At 43.1% G+C, this 23,010-nt stretch overlaps 1 protein-coding gene across 3 annotated transcripts in view; it reads left to right on the top strand.

The window, feature by feature from the left end:
- LOC132384833 (oxysterol-binding protein-related protein 7-like) overlaps window positions 1-23,010 on the top strand; it is a 121,662-nt gene that overhangs the window by 28,826 nt on the left and 69,826 nt on the right. For 2 of the 3 annotated variants that reach the window (XM_059956400.1, XM_059956399.1), the window contains exons 2-8: window positions 4,615-4,813; window positions 6,249-6,371; window positions 13,027-13,080; window positions 13,162-13,275; window positions 14,340-14,477; window positions 20,648-20,774; window positions 21,767-21,870. In XM_059956400.1, the coding sequence (XP_059812383.1) occupies window positions 4,715-4,813; window positions 6,249-6,371; window positions 13,027-13,080; window positions 13,162-13,275; window positions 14,340-14,477; window positions 20,648-20,774; window positions 21,767-21,870 (759 nt within the window). In that variant the 5' untranslated portion in view covers window positions 4,615-4,714. The remainder of the gene's footprint in view (window positions 1-4,614; window positions 4,814-6,248; window positions 6,372-13,026; window positions 13,081-13,161; window positions 13,276-14,339; window positions 14,478-20,647; window positions 20,775-21,766; window positions 21,871-23,010) is intronic. The other variant, XM_059956401.1, reaches the window with a different exon arrangement.

Below are 23,010 nucleotides of genomic sequence, written 5' to 3'. Positions count from 1 at the left end.
TCTCGTCCCTTTGTGTCATAGACCTTGCCTCTGGCAGTTGCTCCCTTCCTGTTTCTCTATGTATCTGTTCAAAGCCTGCAATATCTTTTTCCAGTTCAAATGAAAAGTGATTGACCTTGAAATATCAACACTGCATTTCTGTCTGTTGGTAGTCACTTGTCTCTCTGTCAGAAATTTGTGGTTTTAAAAGGCACTCTAGGATTCTCAGCACAGGAATACAGGCTGGCACTCGAATAAAGTACTGAGAGACTGAATCACCACTGGAGGTGCCCCTCTGTTGATCTAATACTCAACAGAGCCTTGATGCTATGTTGGGTATAAAAGCACCTGTGACTCTGCTTTGAAGAAAGATTGCAGAGTTATCCACCTGTCCCAACCAATACCACAACCAACATTACAAAAGCTAAACAATTATTAGTCATACGTCATTGAAACACCCTTCGGCCATCTGGTCCATGCCAGCCGTGCTGCCCACCAAGCTGGTTTTATTTGACCATATTTGGCTCATATCACTTTAAACATTTCCTATCTGTGAATCTGTCCAAGTGTCTCTTAAAAGCCATTGTACCCACCTCAACCATTTTCTCTGACACCTCATTCTGTATACGCACTATTGTCTGCAGGAAGAAATTGCCTCTGGAGTCATTTTTTAAATTTTTCCTGAATTGCCTTAAACCTATATCCACAGTTTTTGATTCCCTCTCCCTGGAAAAAAGATGGTTTGCATTCTGTGTTGCTCATGATTTTATAAGGTCACCCCTCAGACTCCTATACTCCCAACAAATACAATTCAAGCCTTTCCCTATAACTCTGCCCCCCCCAGTCCTGTCAACAATCTTCTATGTAAACATTCTGTGTATTCTTTCCACTTTAATGATGCCTTTCTTCTAAGAAGATGAGCTTACTGTAGGTCTAATTCCGTGATCCAGTTATTTTGTTTATAGAGGGCAAATTGATGGCCCAGTTTCCTGATTTGGTGATTGCACCTCAGACTGAGGAGCTTAATGCTCTCATGGGAAACATCAATATAAACCCTGCCCCTAATGATCATCACATTCCTGCTTTTAGCTAAAACCTGTCAGATTTCTAGTTAGTTGCATGATATTACCCTTATTGATATGATGTCAGGGTCTTTGTAAAATCTATCTGTAAAAAAAAATATATAAATATCCCCCTATAAAAAAATATTCATCTCTTTTCCCCCCCCCCCAGAAGTTTTCATGTTTTATTGTTTTGCAACATTGAATCACAGTGGGTTTAATTTGGCTTTTTTGACACCGATCAACAGAAAGACTCTTGTGTCAGAGTGAAAACAGATCTCTGCAAAGTGATCTCAATTAATTAAAACCATAAAACACAATGATTGTAGAAGTATTCACCCCCTTCAAGTTAGTAGATGCATCTTTGGCAGCAATTACAACCTTGAGTCTGTGTGGATAGGTCGCTATCGGCTTTGAACATCTGGACACTGCAATTTTTCACCATTCTTCTTTACAAAACTGATCAATCTCTGTTAGATTGCATGGGGATCATGAGTGAACAGTCCAGCCACACATTCTCAATTGGATTAAAGTCTGGGCTCTGACTTGGCCACTCCAGGACATTGACCTTTTCATTTTTAAGCCATTCCTATGTAGCTTTGTCGTTGTGCTTGAGAGTCATTATCTTGTTGGAAAACAGATCTTCTTTCTAATTGTAGTTCTCCTGCAGACTGCATCAGGTTTTCTTCTAGGATTTCCCTGTATTTTGCTGCATTCATTTTACCTTCTACCTTTACAAGCCTCCTGGGGCCTGGTGTAGTGAAGCATCCCCACAGCATGAGGCAGCTACCACCATGCTTCACGGTAGGGTTGTGTTTTTGATGATGTGCAGTGTTTGGCTTACGACAAACATAGCATTTAGTCTGATGGCCAAAAAGCTCAGTTTCTGGCAAATTCTAGCCAAGATTTTATGTGAGGTTTTTTTTCCCCCAACAGTGGCTTTCTCTTTGCCACTCTTCCATAAAGCTGTGACTGGTGAAGCACCTGGGCAACAGTTGTTGTATGTGCAGTCTCTCCCATCTCAGCCACTGAGGCTTGTAACTCCTCCAGAGTTGTCATAGGTCTCTTGATGGCCTCCCTCACTAGCCCCCTTCTTGCACAGTCACTCAGTTTCTGACGATGGCCTGCTCTGAGCAGATTTACAGCTGTGCCACATTCTTTCTATTTGATAATTGGCTTAACTGTACTCCAAGGGATATTTAGTGTTTTGGAAATTTTCTTGTATCCATCTCCTGACTTGTGCATTTCAATAACCTTTTCTCAGTGTTCTTTTGTCGTTGTCGTGTAGTTTTTGCCAGGATACTGACTCACCAGCAGTTGGACCTTCCGGATACAGGTGTATTTTTACGACAATCAATTGCAACACAGGTCTCCAAAAACAGATTTCCATTTAACTAATTATGTGACTTCTAAAACCAGTTGGCTGCACCAGTGATGATCGGAACTTTGTAGAGATCTGTTTTCACTTTGACATGAAAGAATCTTTTTCAGTTGGTCAGTGTCAAAAGAAAAAGTCAAATTAAACGCACTGTGATTCAATGTTGAAAAACAAAACATCAAAACTTCCTGGGGGTATTGTATAGGCACTGTATCTTCTTGCTGTAATTCACATTTTCTGTTATTATATATTGCTTTGTACTGTTGCCTCAAAGACAAATTTCACAACACATGCTGGTGATATTAAATCTGATTCTAGGGAAAGAAAAGAGCACTCTTTCTCTCTCTCTCTCTCTCTCTCTCCCCCCCCCCCCCCCCCCCCAGTAAAGGGTTGGAGCTTGCAATGTGATGCTGCTTCTAATGCTGTTCAATCAGTGCTGACTCAGGGTTTCTGTCCTGGCGATGAATTGCAACTCAGGAAAGTGCAGTTATTTGTAATGTGAGCTGCTGTATGGTGTGAGGCAGAATGCGCCTTCCTTCTCTAGGGAGCTGTGTGAACCTATTCATCACTAAGTTCTCCATGTTCTTCTTCTGCATCTCCCCCCCCCCCCCCCCACACTCTCTCTGGAAAGATACTAAAATGGGGAGATATTTTAACTGTCTTTAACTGAAGAATGATTTTGGCATATGTAGAACATGGAACAGTACAGCTCAGGAACAGCTCCTTCTATCCGTGATGCCTGCATGATAAACATAATCCCTTCTGCCTGCACGTAATCCATCTCCCTCCATTCCCTGCACATTCGTGAACTTGTTGAAAGGGCTCTTGAACGCCGCATTATTTTTGCTTTCATTACCTCCCCCAGTAGCATTTTGCAGGCATCTACCACTGATTTCTGGCTGTCTACCCTATCTATGTTTCAATTTTATAAAATTTTGATCAGATCTTCAATATTTCAGAGAAAACCATCTGTCCAACCTCTCCGTTATAGGTCATATTCTCTTATCCAGGCAGATTCCTGGTAGACTTCTCAGCCCTCTCCACATCCTTCCTTCAATGAAAGCTACAGGTGCTGCCTAATCAGAGTTTTGTTTTGTACAACTGTGACCTGTGACATGACTCCCAGACTTTTATGCCCCTAGAGATAACGGCAAACATGCCCTACACCTTTGTCACTATCTACTTGTACTGACACTTTCAAGGAAGTATCAGCTTGGACCCCTAAAATCCCTCTGTCCTACCATTAACTCTGTGTTCCCCTTAGATTTGACTTAGCACCTTGCACTTACCAGGATTTAACCAAGTCGTGATTTTTCCTGACTGTGATTTTTAAAAGTACAACATTCTGTGTAAACAGTCCTTTGTAAATTCAGAACATTGTTCAGATTCAGGAGAGCAGCATATATGGGAGGCTTCTAACTTGCTGCATCTTGGTACAGGACCGGGTGAAATTTGTCCCCTTGCTCAGGAGAGGCCCATGGTAGTTCCATCTTCTCTGGCACCTTTGTGAACTCAGGATTTCCTGCCTCAGAGGTACTTGTATTGGGCTTTTTGTGATCTTCCAACGTCACGGTGGAGACTTTTGTGAGTAAGCATTATGTAGATGGTGCACAGCAAGCGAGTGGTACATAAAGTGAATGTTTAGAGCCTTGAACGTATGGAGTGAATGCGGATGGCTCAAGAGAAGTGGTCATATTCAGCTTGCTTAAACTGAATAATGTAGATCATTGGTGCAAAAGCACTTCACACAAACATGCAACTTAAAGAGGTTTAAAAGGTTTTTAAAAATTACCTTTATTTGTCACTTGTACATTAAAACATAGTGAAATGCATTGTTTTGCATCAAGTCAGCGAGAGGATTGTGCTGGGCAGCCTGCAAGGGCCGCCACACTTCTGGTGCCAACATCGCATGCGCATAACTCACCAACCCTAACCCATACATCTCTGGAACATGGAAGGAAACCCACATGGTCACTGGTGCTGTGAAGCAATTGCGCTAACCACTATACTAACATGACACCCGATTTTTGAGCATAAGCATATTTGAGGCCAGTAATCTCCTGCATATGCCAATGAGACCAAGTAAAGTCTGCTATTTTTATTGATTTTGCCAATCTCCTTTTTTTTAAAAAAAAACCTTGGTTAATGCTAGATGAGGTAACTGAATATTTGTGATCTTTTGTTGGTCTCCTTTAGGAATGTTTGACTATGTCCAAATGTGTGAATTGCTGAGGAGAGCGGGCTTGATCAGCCTCTAGGAGCTGCTTCATTGCCTCAGTCTGGGTACCCGACAGCCATGAACGCCGATGAGAAGGTTCTTCCTGCCTCCCAACGAACGTCACCTCTGACGAGAAGCAGCAGCAATGCATCTTCCAAACCTACTAGTGTGCACCAGGTAAAATAGAGAGTCATGGATTTTTTTGCATCCCTGTGTAGCTTTGCAGCAGTTAAGTAGTGAACTCTTTGCACTGTGGCCATTGTAGTGTTGTAGGAGATGCCTCTGTAATTTGTCCTCAACATGCTTCCGGGATAGTAATCTGATAACTAGCATGGTTGCGATGGGATGAATAGTTTGATTCCATGCATCAGTGATGAAAACAGTGCTATTTGCCCTATGACTCAGGTCCTCAAGTCCTTATAAATTTTTCTGCACTCTTTTGATATTATTGATATCGTTCCTGTAGGTAGGTGACCAGAACTGTATACAATACTCCAAATTAGGCCTCATGAATGTCTTAGAAACATAGAAAACCTACAGCACAATAAAGGCCCTTCTGCCCACAAAGCTGTGCTGAACATGTCCTTACCTTAGAAATTACCTAGGGTTACCATTAGCCCTCTATTTTTCTGAGCTTCATGTACCTAGCCAGTAGTCTCTTAAAAGACCCTATTGTATCCGCCTCCACCGTTGCCAGCAGCCCATTCCACACGCTCACCGCTCTCTGCATTTTTTAAAAAAAAATAACTTACCCCTGACATCTCCTCTGTACCTACATCCAAGCACCTTAAAACTGTGACCTCTCATGCTAGCCATTTCAGCCCTGGGAAAAAGCCTCTGACTATCCACACGATCAATGCCTCTCATCATCTTATACACCTCTATCAGGTCACCTCTCATCCTCCGTCGCTCCAAGGAGAAAAGGCGGAGTACAACTTAAATGTAACATCTCAACTCCTGTATTCAGTACTCTGATTTATGAATGCTAATATGCCAAAGCACTCCTTACGGCCTTATCTACCTGTGACAGAATTATGGATCTGTATTCCCACTTCTGTCTGTCTTACAGCATTCCTCAGCGCCATACCGTTCACTGCGTAAGACCTACCTTGGTTTGTCCTCCCAAAGTGCAACACCTCACATTGATCCACATGAAACTCCATCTGCCATTTTTTCAGCTGGTCCAGATCCCAATGCAAGCTTTGATAGTCTTCCTCGGTGTCCATACTGCCCCCAATCTTGGTGTTGTCCTCGAACTTGCTGATCCAGTTTATCACATTATCATCTAGATCAATGGTATAGATGATGAGCAACACCATAAGACATACTACAATGTATTTGAAGGTATCAACAATGATCTTGAATATTACAATGAAAATGAAGATTTGGAGGATGCAGTCCATTATCTCCAGTCAATGAAAAGAACATGGTAGTGTACATTTCTTCTGAGGGTGGTTGGTTTGAGCTGTAGTCCAGTAGTAGCTGCCATCTCTCAATCTGATTTTATCTAGTTAAAATTATCTGAAAGTGGCAATAAACTGTTGCTTATCAAGTTCAATAAGTGTTTTTATTTAAAAAGTTTAAGTGAACCTCAGTACTGTCTTTGCTCCAGAACTCTGAGAACTGGGAAGTTATGGAGGAACCACTGGGAGATAGCCATGCTTCTCTGGATCTTGAGAGGCAGGAAGGATACTTGCTGAAAAAGAGGAAATGGCCTTTGAAAGGCTGGCATAAGGTTAGTGTCTTTAACAAGGGATGACTACACCAATATATTTTAAGAGCCCTCTACATATTTGAACAAAAGAGATTCTGTAGATGCTGGAAATATAACCATATAACCCTATAACCATCACAGCACGGAAACAGGCCATCTTGGCCCTCCTAGTCCGTGCCGAACCCTTAATCTCACCTAGTCCCACCTACCCGCACTCAGCCCATAACCCTCCACTCCTTTCCTGTCCATATACCTATCCAATTTTACCTTAAATGACACAACTGAACTGGCCTCTACTACTTCTACAGGAAGCTCATTCCACATAGCTATCGCTCTCTGAGTAAAGAAATACCCCCTCGTGTTTCCCTTAAACTTCTGCCCCCTAACTCTCAAATCATGTCCTCTAGTTTGAATCTCCCCTACTCTCAATGGAAACAGCCTGTTCACGTCAACTCTATCTATCCCTCTCAAAATTTTAAATACCTCGATCAAATCCCCCCTCAACCTTCTACGCTCCGATGAATAGAGACCTAACTTGTTCAACCTTTCTCTGTAACTTAATTGCTGAAACCCAGGTAACATCCTAGTAAATCGTCTCTGCACTCTCTCTAATTTATTGATATCTTTCCTATAATTCGGTGACCAGAACTGCACACAATATTCCAAATTTGGCCTTACCAATGCCTTGTACAACTTTAGCATTACATCCCAACTTCTGTACTCAATGCTTTGATTTATAAAGGCCAGCGTTCCAAAAGCCCTCTTCACCACCCTATCTACATGAGACTCCACTTTCAGGGAACTATGCACAGTTATTCCTAGATCTCTCCGTTCCTCTGCATTCCTCAATGCCCTACCATTTACTCTGTATGTTCTATTTGGATTATTCCTGCCAAAATGTAGAACCTCACACTTCTCAGCATTAAACTCCATCTGCCAACGTTCAGCCCATTCTTCTAACCGGCATAAATCTCCCTGCAAGCTTTGAAAATCCACCTCATTATCCACAACACCTCCTACCTTAGTATCATCGGCATACTTACTAATCCAATTTACCACCCCATCATCCAGATCATTTATGTATATTACAAACAACATTGGGCCCAAAACAGATCCCTGAGGCACCCCGCTAGTCACCGGCCTCCATCCCGATAAACAATTATCCACCACTACTCTCTGGCATCTCCCATCTAGCCACTGTTGAATCCATTTTATTACTCCAGCATTAATACCTAACGACTGAACCTTCTTAACTAACCTTCCATGTGGAACTTTGTCAAAGGCTTTGCTGAAGTCCATATAGACTACATCCACTGCCTTACCCTCGTCAACGTTCCTCGTAACTTCTTCAAAAAATTCAATAAGGTTTGTCAAACATGACCTTCCACGCACAAATCCATGCTGGCTACTTCTAATCAGATCCCGTCTATCCAGATAATTATAAATACTATCTCTAAGAATACTTTCCATTAATTTACCCACCACTGATGTCAAACTGACAGGTCTATAATTGCTAGGCTTCCTTCTAGAACCCTTTTTAAACAATGGAACCACATGAGCAATACGCCAATCCTCCGGCACAATCCCCGTTTCTAATGACATATTAATGATCTCCGTCAGAGCTCCTGCTATTTCTACACAAACTTCCCTCAAGGTCCTGGGGAATATCCTGTCAGGACCCGGAGATTTATCCACTTTTAAATTTCTTAAAAGCGCCAGTACCTCCACCTCTTTAATTGTCATAGGTTCCATAACTTCCTTACTTGTTTCCCACACCTTAGACAATTCAATATCCTTCTCCTTAGTGAATACCGAGGAGAAGAAATCATTCAAAATCTCTCCCATCTCCTTCGGTTCCACACATAGCTGACCACTCTGATTCTCTAAGGGGCCAATTTTATCCCTCACTATCCTCTTGCTTTTAATATAACTGTAGAAACCTTTCGGATTTACTTTCACCTTATTTGCCAAACCAACCTCGTATCTTCTTTTAGCTTTTCTAATCTCTTTCTTAAGATTCCTTTTACATTCTTTATATTCCTCGAGCAATTCCTTTACTCCATGCTGCCTATATCTATTGTAGACATCCCTCTTTTTCTGAACCAAATTTCTAATATCCCTTGAAAACCATGGTGCTCTCAAACCTTTAACTTTTCCTTTCACCCTAACAGGAACATAAAGATTCTGTACCCTCATAATTTCACCCTTAAATGACCTCCATTTCTCTATTACATCCTTCCCATAAAACAACTTGACCCAATCCACTCTCTAAATCCCTTCGCATCCCCTCAAAGTTAGCCTTTCTCCAATCAAAAATCTCAACTCTAGGTCCAGTCCTGTCCTTCTCCATAATTATATTGAAGCTAATGCTATTGTGATCACTGGACCCGAAGTGCTCCCCAAAACATACATCTGTCAGCTGACCTATCGCATTCCCTAACAGGAGATCCAACACTGCCCCATCTCTAGTCAGTACTTCTATGTATTGTTGCAAAAAACTATCTTGCACACATTTCACAAACTCTAAACCATCCAGCCCTTTTACAGAATGAGCTTCCCAGTCTACGTGTGGAAAATTAAAATCTCCCACAATCACCACCTTGTGTTTACTACAAATATCTGCTATCTCCTTACACATTTGCTCTTCCAACTCACGCGCCCCATTAGGTGGCCTATAATACACTCCTATCAGTGTTACTGCACCTTTCCCATTCTTCAATTCCACCCAAATGGCCTCCCTAGAGGAGCTCTCTAATCTATCCTTCCAAAGCACCGCCATAAGATTTTCTCGGACAAGCAATGCAACACCTCCTCCTCTGGCCCCTCCTACTCTATCACACCTGAAGCAACTAAATCCAGGAATATTTAGTTGCCAATCACACCCTTCCTGCAACCATGTTTCACTAATAGCTACAACATCATAATTCCAGGTGTCAATCCACGCTTTAAGCTCATCCACCTTTCTTACAATGCTCCTAGCATTAAAATAGATACATTTAAGATACTCTCCATCTCCTCCTCTCTTTCCATCCCTAACAATGCATTCAAATTTATTATCCTTTTCTTTCTTCTCCCCTACATCTTCGGGCTGAGCGCATCCCTTCTCCATCACCTGCCTTTCCTCCCTCACACACTGTCTATTTACTTGCTCCACTGGTGAACTAACCTCCTCTCCCATAGTCTCCTCAAATAGTCTCCCGCCCCCCCCCCCCCCCATCTTACTAGTTTAAAGTCCGCCCTGTAGCCCTAGCAAACCTCCCCGCTAGGATATTGGTCCCCCCACGATTCAAGTGTAACCCGTCCTTCTTGAACAAGTCACTCCTGCCCCAGAAGAGGTCCCAATGATCCAGAAACTTGAATCCCTGCCCCCTGCTCCAATCCCACAGCCACGCATTCATCCTCCACCTAATTCTATTCCTACTCTCACTGTCGCATGGCACAGGCAGTAATCCCGAGATTACTACCTTTGCGGTCCTTCTTCTTAACTGCCTTCCTAACTCCCTATACTCTCGTTTCAGGACCTCTTCCCCTTTCCTTCCTATGTCATTGGTACCTACATGTACCACGACCTCTGGCTCTTCACCCTCCCACTTCAGGATATCTTGGACGCGATCAGAAACGTCCCGAACCCTGGCACCAGGGAGGCAAATTACCATCCGGGACTCCCGGTCACCTCCACAGAAACGCCTGTCTGAGCCCCTGACTATTGAGTCCCCTCTTACTATGGACCTCTTTCTTCTAACCCTACCCTTCTGAGCTACAGGGCCGTCCTCTGTGCCGGAGGCTCGGCCACTGTCACTCCCACCAGGTAGGCTGTCCCCCCCAACAGTACTCAAACATGAGTACTTATTGTCAAGGGGTACAGCCACTGGGGTACTCTCTAGTACCTACCTCTTCCCCTTCCTGACTGTAACCCACCTATCTGCCTCCCGTGGTCCCGGAGTGACCACCTGCCTGTAACTCCTCTCTATCACCTCCTCACTCTCCCTGACCAGGCGAAGGTCATCGAGCTGCAGCTCCAGTTCCCTAACTGGGTCCCTCAGGAGCTGCAGTTCGGCGCACCTGGCGCAGATGTGGACGTCCGGGAGGCTCGGAGACTCCAGGATCTCCCACATCCGACACCGAGAACAACAAGCTGCCCTCACACTCATACCTCCCAAATAACTGAAAATACAAGAACTAAAAGATAAGCCTACTGTGCCCTCTTCCGCCTAAGCCCTCTGAGCCCAAGCCCTACACTCTGCGCCCGGCTCACTCTGCTGCCCGCAAACAAAGCTGCCGGCTTCTTAAGGCGGCGTTCTTTATATATCTTCCCTCCTTCCCGGGCCTCCTTCACGCGCCTGCACAGTCCCGCCTCTCAGAACTCCGATCTGAGAAGCAATTGGACAATTTGAAAATGGCCGCCGCCGCACTTCCTCTCAAGCCTCGCTGTCCTCTTCCAAAAGAGAACTACCTCACTCAGTATCTCCTTTATATATCTTCCCTCCTTCCCGGGCCTCCTTCACGCGCCTGCGCAGTCCCGCCTCTCAGAACTCCGATCTGAGAAGCAATTGGACAATTTGAAAATGGCCACCGCCGCACTTCCTCTCAAGCCTCGCTGTCCTCTTCCAAAAGAGTCCAAAAATCTAGAGTATCACATACAAAAATGCTGTGGGAACTGGAAGGCCGGGCAATATCTATGCTGGAGGAACTCGAGAAGGTCAGTCACCGTTTTGGGCCAAGACCCTTCAGGACGGGAAAGGAAGGGGGAAGAAGCTAGAATAAGAAGGTGAGGAAAGGAAGGAGTACAAGCTTACAAGGTAATGGGTAAAGCCAGGTGAGGGAGAAGGTAGGTGGGAGGGGAGGAGTGATGAAGTCAGAAGCTGGAAGGTGATTGGTGGAAAAGGTAAAGGACTGAAGAAAGAGGAATCTGATAGGAGAGTGGATCATGAGAGAAAGGGAAGGAGGAAGAGCACCAGAGGGGGTAATAGGCAAGGTGAGGAGAGGTAAAAGGGGAGCTGGGATGGGAAAAAGAGGAGGGGAGAGAAAATCACCAGAAGTTTATAATCATGCACCTATCACCTGCCAACTTGTATTCCTTTCCCTTATCTTATTCTGACTTCTTCCCTCTTCCTTTCCAGTCCTGATGAAGGGTTTTGGCCAGAAACGTTGACTCTTTATTCCTTTCCGTAGATGCTGCCTGACCTGCTAAGTTCCTCCATTATTTTACATGTTTTACTTTACCTATTTGAACCTGTTTTCAAATGTAGTTTTCCTTTCTCTTGAGCTTGTGTATCTAGGCCATGCCTGATGGTGGGACGGCTCAAGCCACAGGCTCATTCTGGTCCACCTTGCAGCAAAGCTTGCTGGGATGGGCTAGCTCCAAGAGCCCCTCCTTTCCTTGCTTCCTCCTTGCTGAGTGCACTCTTCTGCTGTGAAGCTCACTTGTGCAGTGCAGAGTCTGTCAAACCTCTTGGGGATTATCCAATTGGAATGTCACAATAAGTACTGGTCACTCGTGTTACAGGGTTGGCAGGTGTTGAGAATGGTCTGGATCGCAATTACCATAATGCAGCACCACATCATCTGTGCACATAAGTTGAAAAAATTGTTAATTTATTTCCTTTTCTCTCGTAAATTCCATGAGTAAATTTTATTCCATATCTCAAATTCTTAGGTAGTGATTTGTTGAATTATGTGCAAATTTCTTTGATACAATGCCCATAAAATGGTGATTGCCTGTAATGGATTTGAAAAGAGACCTGAAAGGGAGGTGAGCCCAAAAGGTCTGTCTTCTCAGTCTTGCCGGATTTGATGTACTTAAGTTGTTTCCTCCATATGTAACTCACTTGACTTCTAGATGTTAGTGATTTAAATAAAAACATCTTTTCCAGAAACAAACACCATTAGTAGGGAGTTGAAACATGGTAATTGATGCAAATGACACATTTCACTAACACAGACCGAGGATGTGCTGAGGGCAGCCTGCAAGTGTTGCCATGCTTCCAGTGCCAACACGGCGTGCCCACAGCTTACCGACTCTAACCCGTATGCCTTTAGAAAAGGGAGGAAACCCATGCGGTCACGGGGAGGGCATACAAACTCCTTACAGACAGCAGCGGGAATTGAACCTCAATTGCTGGCACTATGAAGTGGTAATGCCTACTGTGCCATCCCAATTTTAACATCAGGGCTAGTATCACAGGTAGGAGCTCCAATCCCAACATTAAACAAGTAATCTGATTAATTTCATTCAATTTGAAAGTGAGGGTGAGGGGAAAACTATTATCATTAATGGTGATGATTAAACGGTTGCTTAAATATATTCAATGAAGAACATTGCTGTTCCAAATTTGACCAATATGTGATTTCAGATGCACAGCAATGTGATGACTTTCAACCGAGTTGTGCAATGACCTCACAGGCCACTATTAAGAAGGTAGCTCATAACCATCTTCCCATGGCCAATAAATGCAGTCCTTACTAGTGCTGTCTGGATCTTGTAAGTGAAAATAAATAACCAAAAAAGATGATATTGAGATTCAAACTCGATCTGTGTGAACATTACATAATTCCTCTTGATAAAGTTTAAGGTCAGGTGGTCAATGTATAAATTCAATAGTTAAAATATTAAGGAAAAAATTATATTTTCAAAGAGTTAAAAAGCTGAAATTTTCTTTTTTTTTTTGTTCTTCAGCGATACTTTATCTTGGAAAAGGGAATTCTCAAGTATGCCAAGACTCAACAAGATGTAAGCGTTTTCCTCTTTATTTGTCTGTCTTGTTCAACAGAATTTATTTCACAAGTAACTAGATCACTTATAAATTTACAGATTCTGAGAGGGAAACTTCACGGTTCCATCAACATTGGCCTCTCTGTAATGTCCATTAACAAGAAATCCAAGCGCATTGACTTGGATGCAGAAGAGAACCTTTATCACCTGAAGGTAAAGTGTGCTGGCTTTTAAATATGTAAACATGTACGTAAAATTGCTGGCAACTTTGTAATTATATTCTGCAATTTGTGATATTAGAGAACAAACTCAGTAAATTAGTTTTCTTTTTTATATAGAATATTGGAGACAGAATTTGTGGAAAGAAATTACAGAAACAGGGCAATTTTGCCGTTAAAACTTGGAGTGTTCCAAACAAATTATACTTCAGTCTGGGTTACTGACTGCAGAATGGTCATCAGGCATCAACTGTAAGGATAGTTTGATCGTTAAATGCATTTAAGACTCAATGTAAACTTTAAGTATAATTCTCTGGGGTGGTATCCATACAGTGCTGGATGATTGTCTATTTTTAAAAGGTAAGCATATACACTCTGGCCCCTTTTATTAGGTACCTCCTGTACTTAATATAGTGGTCACTGAGTGTTTGTTTATGGTCTTCTGCTTGTAGACCATTCACTTTAAGATTGAACATATTGTGCATTCAGAGATGCTGTTCTGCACACCACTGTTGTAACGTGTGATTATTTGAGTTCCTGTTGCCTTCCTGTCAGCTGGAACCAGTCTGCCCATTCTCCTCTGACCTCTCTCATTAACAAGGCATTTTTGCCAACAGGGCAGCCACTCACTAGATGCTTTTTTTTTTGTTTTCTCACGCCATTCTCTGTAAGCCCGGGAGACTGTGTGAGAAAATCCCAGGAGATCAGCAGCTTCAGAGATACTCATATCACCCCATCTGGCACCAACAATCATTCCATGGTCAAACATCACTTAGATCACATTTCTTCCCCGTTTTGATGTTTGGTCTGAGCAACAACTGAACCTCTTGACCACGTCTGCATGCTTTTATGCATCGAGTTGCTACCACATAATTGGCTAAATAGACATTAGCATTAATGAGCAGGTATACCTAATAAAGTGGCCATGAGTGTATTTATCCAATTATGGAGAGGAATCAAACTGCTGAAAAAGGCATATTCATTACAGATCATAGCGCTTTTTAGATTTGTTTTACTGATTCACCCAGTGACACTGAATCCTGTGTTGTATTATTGCAGGTGAAATCTCAGGAAGTTTTCACCACTTGGGTATCTAAGCTCTGCTATCATCGATTGTTCCAGAAAGGAGACCATGTTAAAGTCCCGTATGGAGCAAATGGATACAGTCTTCCCATCTCTCCAACTAGAGCCAACGTGGTAAGGGCTGAAGTGTATTTCCCCCTCTATCCTTGTGGTAGCATTGTTCCAAAACCTATGTTTAGTCAAAATCAGCTTTATTATCACTGATATGTCGTGAAATGTGTTGCTTTTGTCGCAGCAGTTCAGTTCAGACATTAAAAAAATTTACTATAAATTACAATTTTTTTTAAAATTGTGTAAAAGAGGAATAGTGAGGTGGTGTTCATGGGCCATTCAGAAATCTGATGGCAGAGAAGGAGCTGTTCCCTCTAGTTTAGGACTCCCCAACACTGTACCTGGTAGTAATGAGAAGAGGGCATGTCCCAGATGTTTAATGTTAGGAAATTGGAGTAAACAAGTGATCATGGCACATTGTGTATTGCTTTGGTTACCAGACATTGTTCAAGCTGGAGAGGCTGCGGAGGGGATTTGAGCATATTGCTTAGACTGAGAGCCTGAGTTGTAAGGAGAGGTTGGCCATGCTATATCTTTATTCCTTAAGAGTGTAAGAGAATGAGAGATGACTTCACTGAGGTTTATAAAGTCATGAGGCAGATAGATATGGTGGATGATCGTCATCTTTTCCTTACAGTTGAGAAGCCCACAACTAGGGGCACTGATACTAGATAAGAAAGAGATTTAAGAGATCTAAGAGGTAATTTCTTTACATGGGGTAGTGAGTGCCAGGAATGAACTGCCAGAAGAGATGGTTGATGTGAGTACAATTGCAACATTTAAGCAGTATTTGGATAGGTACATGGAAGAGGAGGGCTTGGAGAGTCATGGGCCAAAAGTGGGCAACTGTGACGAGCAGGGAGGATGCAGTGGTCGGCATGGACCACGTGGGCCAAAGGGCCTGTTCCCATCCGGCATTACTCTTGAGTCTGTTGTTTGGGTACTTTTACAGAGAATCTGGTCACAGTTAAATGCCAAAGTAGCTGGTCTTGCCATCTGCACTGTTTACTTTCCACTGAGGTTTATTTTCCATAGGCCAGAGTGTGCCAAGGTGGTTCACTTTTCCAGCAGGCTGCTGTAACCTCACCTCCAGCAGATTATTATGCTAAAATTATTTAATTATGTGGAGAAGCCTAAAACCTCCTGAAAGGGTTTTGGTGCATTCCGATAAGGCAATCTGTCCCTCATCATGTGCAACTTCTCTTCCTCAAACCCTGATAGAATGATGATGTTACTGACTATGAATCTCATATGAGATTTATTTTTATACTCATTTTATAAAATGAGATGAATCAAAATAATGGAGTCATACAAAAGTACAAAACAGAAACGCCCCCCCCCCCCACCTTGCCATCCATGTGCTTAACCAAATTTCTCTTAAACATTGCAATCAAGCCCACATCCACCACTTCCACTGGCAGCTCGTTCCACACTTACACCATCTTCTGAGTGAAGTAGTTCCCCCTCAGGTTTTCCTTCAATATTTCACCTTTCACCCTTAACCCATGACCTCTATTTCTAGCCTCACCCAACTTTAGTGGAAAAAGCCTGCTTTTATTTGCCCTATCTACACCCCTCATAATTTTGTATACCTCTATCAAATCTCCTCTCAATCTTCTATGTTCCTTGGAATAAAGTCCTAACCTAGTCAATCTTTCCTTGTAACTCAGGTCCTCCAGAACCAGCAACATACTTGTAAGTTTTCTCTGTACTCTTTCAATCTTATTTGCATCTTTCATGTAGTTGGTGACCAAAACTGCACACAATACTCCAAATTAGGTCTCACCAATGTCTTGTACAATTTCAACACAACATCCCATCTCCTGTACACAACACTTTTACTTATGAAGGCCAATATGCCAAAAGTTTTCTTTACGAATCTATCTACCTCTGGCGCCACTTTCAATTAATTGTGGACTTGATTTCCCATATCCTTCTATTCTACCACGCTCCTCAGTACCCTACTGTTCACTATATAGCATCTATCGTAGTTGGTCCTACAGAAATCCAACACCTCGCGCTTGTTGATTTTAAATTACATCTGCCATTTTTCCAGCTAGTCCAGATCCCAATGCAAGCCATGATAGCCTTCCTCATTGTTCACTGCACCAATCTTGGTGTCATTCACAAATTTGATGGTCCAGTTAACAGCATCATCAGATCGTTGATATAGATGACAAACAACAACGGACCCAGTACTGACCCCTGCAGCACACCAATAGTCATAGGCCTCAGGCAACCATCTACTACCACACCCTGGCTTCTCCCACAAAGCCAATGTCTAATCCAATTTACTACCTCATCCTGAATGCCAAGTGACTGGACCATCTTGACCAGCCTCCCGTGCGGGACCTTGTCAAATGCCTTGCTAAAGTCCATGTACAGAACATGCACTGTCTTGCCTTCATCCACTTTCCTGGTAACTTCCTCAGACATGACCTACCACACACGAAGCCATGCTGACTATCCTTAATTAGTCCATGTCTATCTATCCAAATACTTGTATATCTGCTCCCTTAGAATACCTTCCAGTAAATTTCCCACAACTGATGTCAGACTTACCAGCCTATAATTTCCTGGTTTATGCTTGGAGCCTTTTTTTAAACAGCAGAACAATATTGGTTATCCCCCAATCCTCTGGTACCTCACTTATTGCTAAGGATGGATTAAATCACTTCTAGGGCCATGGTAATTTCTACACATTTGCTCCTGCTGGGTCTGAGGGAACACCTTGTCAGGCCCTGGGAATTTATCTACCCTGATTTGCCTTAGGACAGCAGATGCCACCTCCTCTGTAATCTGTATAGGGTCCATGAAGTTGATGCCACTTTGCCTCACTTCTATAGACTCTGTGGCTGTCTCCTGAGTAAATACAGGTGTAAAAAATACATTTAACATCTCCCCCATCTCTTGGCTCCATGTGTGGATTATCATTCTGATCTTCCAGAGGACCAATTTTGTCCCTTGCTCTCCTTTTGCTCTCAATATATCTGTAGAATCCTTTAGGATTCTCCTTCACCCTGTCTGCATGAGCAACCTCGTGCCCCATTTTAACCCTCCTGAATATTTTTGTGTTCTCTTGCATTTCTTATACTCCATAAGCACCTCATTTGTTCCTACTTGCCTATACCGACTATACTATACACCTTTTCTCTTAACCAGAGCCTCAAGATCAAGGTTCCCTACACCTGTTATCTTTACCATTTATTCTGGCAGGTACCTACAGCTTTGTACTCTCAATTTCACTCTTGAAGGCCCCCCACTTACCAAATACACCTTTGCCAGGAAACAACCAGTCCCAATCCACACTTGTCAGATCATTTCTGATACCATCAAAATCAGCCCTTCTCCAGTTTAGAATCTCAACCCATGAACCAGACCTATCTTTTTGCATATTTACTTTGAAACAAAAGGCATTGCGATCACTATGTGCAGAGTGTTCCCCTACAAAATCTTCTGTCACCTGCCCTGTCTCTTTCCCTAATATCAGATCAAGTATTGTGCATTCTCTCGTTGAGATTTCATGTTCTCTTTAAGGAAACTTTTTTGAACACATTTGACAAACTCTGTCCCATCCAGCCCTTTTACAATATTGAAGTCCCAGTCAATATGTGGAAAGCTTAAAATCACCTACTATAGCAACCTTGTTTCTTGCAGCAGTCAGTGATCTCACTGCAAATTTATTCCTCTAAATCCCTTGGACTGTTGGGTGGCTCCGTTAATATGGTCATAACTTTCTTATTTCACATTTCCACCCATAATGCCTCACTAGATGGGATCTCCAGTCTGTCCTGACTGAGGACTGCTGTGACATTTTCCCTGATTAATAACACTACCCTCCCTCCTTTAATCCCTCTCTCTCTGTTGCATCCAAAACAACTGAAACCCGGAATACTGAGTTGCCAGTCCTGCCCCTCTTGCAACTAATTCTCACTAGTAATTACAATATCATAATGCCATGTGTTGATCCATGCCCTGAGCTCATCTGTCTTTCCTACAGTACTACCTGCATTGAAATATATGCAACTCAGGGCATTAGTTGCAGCATACTCAACCTTTTGGTTCTTGACTTTGTTTGAAGTCTTAACATCAGTCTCCACAACCTCTCCACTATCAGTTCTGGTGTTCTGGTTCCTATCCCCCTGCAACTCTAGTTTAAACCCATCCATGCAGCATTAACAAACTAAGATATTAGTTCCCTTCCAGTTCAGGTGCATACCATCCCTTCTGGACAGGTCCCAGCTTTGCTGGAAGAAAGCCCAATAATCAAAAAAAATCTGATGCCCTCCCTCCTACAGCAACTTCTTAGACACATGTTACATTGTATGATCTTCCCATTTCTGGCCTCACTGGCACATGGCACGGGTAGTAATCCTGAGATCACAACCCTAGAGGTCCTGTTCTTTAACTCAGCACCTAACTCCCTTTGCAGAACCTTGTCCCTCTTCCTACCCATGTCATTGATACCTCCATGAACCATGACCTCTGGCTGCTCACCCTCCCACTTAAGAATGCTGAGGACTCTATCCGAGATGTCCCAGACCATGGCACCCGGGAGGCAGCATACCATCTAGGAATCTCGTCCACAGAATCTCCTGTCTGTTCCTCTAATGAATTCCCTGTCACCACAGCTCGCCTCTTCTCTCCCCCCGCCTTCCCTTCTGAGTCGCAGAATTAGACTCCGTGCCAGAGACCTGACAGCTGTGACTTTCCTTTGCTAGATTATTTCCCCCCCCCCCCCAGACAGTATCCAAAATGGTTTACCTGGTGTTGAGGGGGGTGGTTACTCTGCACTGGCTCCTTACCACCTTTCCCCTTCCTGACTGTCACCCAGTTTCCTGTGTCCTGCACCTTGGGTGTAACTATCTATCTATATGTCCTATCTATCACCTCTCAGCCTCCTGAATGATCTGGAGCTCATCCAGTTCCAGCTTCAACTCCTTCACGTGGGTCGTTTGTATCTGGATGCACTTTTCGCAGGTTTAGTTGTCAGGGACACTGGAAGTCTCCCTGCCTTCCCACATCCCGGAAGAGGAGCATTCCACTATCCTGCCTGGCATCTCTACCGTTCTAACTGAGCAAATATAAAAAAGGAAGAACAATAAACTGTAGGGGAGAGAGGGGGAACTCTACCTACAGCTTTTTTGCCTTTTCTCACTGTAGCCTAAAAAAACTCCACTCTAGCTCTGCTGCTCTGACAATGGCCGCTCTGCTTGCCCCCGCCTTGTTCTAATTTGTTCTTGCCAATCAATCCTGAACGCTGATTTGCTGCTGCGCAAAGCTCCAAACTGCCGCGAATCGCTGCCTTTTCTACCTAATTGGCGAACCCGAGTGAGCTGTATCTTAGGCTTATAAACTCCAATTTGCCACTGCTCAAAGCTGCAACCTGCCGCAAGTCACGGCCTTTTCTACTCGTTCAGCGAATCTGAGCTATGTCTTCTCAGGCTTCTGATCTTGGATTTGCCACTAGTCAAAGCTCCAAATCGCTGCGAGTCGCTGCCTTTTCTACTCGTTCAGCGAACCTGACTGCGCTACCTTTTCTCAGGCTTGTGATCTCTGATTTGCCGCTGCTCAAAGCTACAAACTGCTGTAAGTCGCTGCCTTTGCAGCACAATAGGCAAACCTGAAAGAGCTACCTTCTCTCAGGCTTCCAACCTTCAATTGTGCATTGCTGAAAGCTCCAAACTGCTGCGAATTGCTGCCTTTTCTACCCAGTTGGTGAACCTGAGTGAGCTACATCTTCTCAGGCTTCGGATCTCTCTGGTTGGCCGCTGCTGAAAGCTTTCAATTTCCAAGTTTCCACTGCTCAAAGCTCCAAACTGCCACGAGACGCCGCCTTTCTACTCAGTCGATGAACTTGAGTGAACTGCGTTCTGATCTCTGATTTGCTGCTGCTCAAAGCTTCAGACTGCTGTGAATCACTGCCTTTTCTACTCGATCGATGAATTCAGTCTTGTTAGGTTTCCAATTTGCCGCTAAAATCTCTGAATCTATAAATAACTGTGAATATAAAGTGAATCTCAGGGTAATATATGGTGACATGTATGTGCTTTCATAATTTACTTTGAACTATACCCTCAAGACCACCTGAGTGATGACTTAGTTATGTGATCGGAATAGGATACGCTTCTTTGAACATTTTCCAGTTTGTTTAGAAAGTTCTCCATTAAATTCAATCTCAATGTGCTCTGTTTCTGTAGACAAAATAAGCACTTGATTGTCGTGTTGTTTAGGCACAGAAGAGCGACCCCCTCAGAGAGTTTGAAGGCAATGGTCACCTTCCTTCTGCATCAGCAAGTGGACCAACTGTGACGGCAGAGTGGTTGCAACACTCTGATGAATGGGATCACTGTGGTGAAGGTACCTCCTGGACACTACACATTTAATCTGTAGATGTATGTTTTGGTGCCTAACATTTAGCCTTGCTTACAGATGCCAGGCAGGTTTGAGTAGATGCAGCTAAGCTATTGCAAGCATTCTCTATAAACCATCAAGCTGCTGCTTAAATGAGGTCTGGAATTTCACCTCTGTTGTAAAATTTGTGAGAGTTCAGATAAAAGTAAATTGACAGATACTCAAAAGTCGGAAACGTCCATGTGGGCAGCGAAGGGGCAAAAGCCATTTACTCCCACTGATGTATTTTGGTTCAAGGAAGCTGGGATGTTTTGGATGGATAATTATACAGCAGTGCGATGCTGGAATTGAAAGGGTCATGTGACTTAGAGCACTAACTCCATTTCTCTCTTCGCAAATGCCATCTGAGTATTTCCAGCATTTTCTGTCCTTTATATTTTCAATATTGGCAATGTTTTTCTTTTGCCTTAATTGATGGTAAAGGGATGGTCCTGCTACACAACCCAGCTTGCCTGTCACTTGCCGCCTTGAGAATGAGGTGGGAGGAGAACTTTGTCATGTTCCATACAGGTTCGGATCCTAAAGAGGAAATGAAAGTGGCACAAAAATAAGCGGGTAGCACAGCGCTCAGCATGATGCTGTTACTACTTGGGGTCAGAGTTCGGAGCTCAATTCCTGTGTCCTCTAAGAAAGTTTGTACGTTCTTCCCATGCGCATGTGGGGCTGCTCAGGTTTCCTCCCACACTCCAAAGACCGACTGGTTAGTAGGTTAATTGGTCATTGTCCTCTGATTAGGCTAGGGTTAAATCAGTGGGTTTATGGGGTGGAAGGACCTGTTCTGCACTTGTCTCTAAATATAAATTTTTAAATTGTGCTGAATCAGCTGGCGTCATCCCAGAAATGAGGAACAACACAGTCTCTGGGCTGTGGAAGTTCAGGAGGAAAAGGCGCACGTGCATCTTCTTAGTTTCTAATTCTTGTTTGAATTTTTTTTTAAGATCTCAGCCAGTGTCAGTTGAATCTGTCGGAACTGAACAAACTCCTGCAGAAGTTGGAGGTGGTGGACAGGGTTCACTCAGCGCCTGTCATTTGTGATGCTCAGGTATGGAGTAAATGTTTTAAATGGGCCTTACCTGGCGTTGAAGTGGAGAAACCTTGTGTCTGGTCTGTGTGTTCACTACTTCCTCATCATTGTTTGTAAATCAAGGGGGGAGAAGGTTTTAATTCTGTTTAAATACAAAGCATTCCACTTAGGGTTTAAATAGAACCAAAAACTGCTATTTAGAATTGATTTTAAAGTTTGTAACAGGATTTAAAACTTGACGTGTTTCGTAAATGGGTCTGTGGTGGAGTGAAATGCATTTGTGTGTCTGTGTGCACATTCAGATTTGTTTTTCACTTGTACATGGAAACATGCTGTGAAATGTGTTTGTGTTAACAGTGAGCACACCCAGGGATGTGTGTGTAACAAGTGTTGTTACACATTCCTGTGCCAGCATAATATTCAACAGAACAACGCAAGCAGCAGCAAAGGCAAAACAAACCCCTTTCCTTTCACCCATCCTCTCACTTGCATGCAGGCCTCGAATCCCAGGTCAGGCCTCCTCCAATCCTTGTCCCCGTACTCTCTTCTGGGCTAAGGGGAGATTTGATTAAGATGTCTAAAATTATAAAAGCCCTAAGTAGGTTGAACAGTAGCAGCCTGAATTATATGGGGAGTTTGAGCACATTAGGGCTTTATTCCTTCGAGTGTGGAAAACTTATAAAGTGATCTTAGAGGTGTATAAAATTGGGTGAGGCAATGAATGCACAGTCTTTTCACCAGGGAGAGGGAATCGAGAACTAGAGGGGATATATTTAAGGTGAGTGGGGAAAGAGTTAAAAGGAACCTGAGTGGCATTAACTTCACACAGCTTAAGGTTTCCAGCATCTGCATAATCTCTTGTGTTTATCTTTTAAATCTGAGCGCTTTTACCCCAGTTTTGTATTACATAAAGTCAAAGATCTAAGCCTGGAAGTAGTTGAGTTATTGTCATATGTACTGAAGTACAGTGAAAAGCTTTTGTTTGCAGACAGATCATTCCATACAAAAGTATACTGAGGTAGTACAAAAGGAAAACAACAATGTTGTATCAAGTTTGCTGATCTCAACAGTTTGAGTTTTTTGTCTATACCGCTTCCCCCCAGCCCAGTGCTTGTCAACTAAGAGACGTTACATTGCGGTCATTTTCCAATGTTTTTG

This window comes from Hypanus sabinus, chromosome X1 (genome assembly GCF_030144855.1).
Source record: "Hypanus sabinus isolate sHypSab1 chromosome X1, sHypSab1.hap1, whole genome shotgun sequence".
Lineage (NCBI taxonomy): Eukaryota > Metazoa > Chordata > Chondrichthyes > Myliobatiformes > Dasyatidae > Hypanus > Hypanus sabinus.
This window is presented reverse-complemented; position numbering and strand designations above follow the sequence as displayed.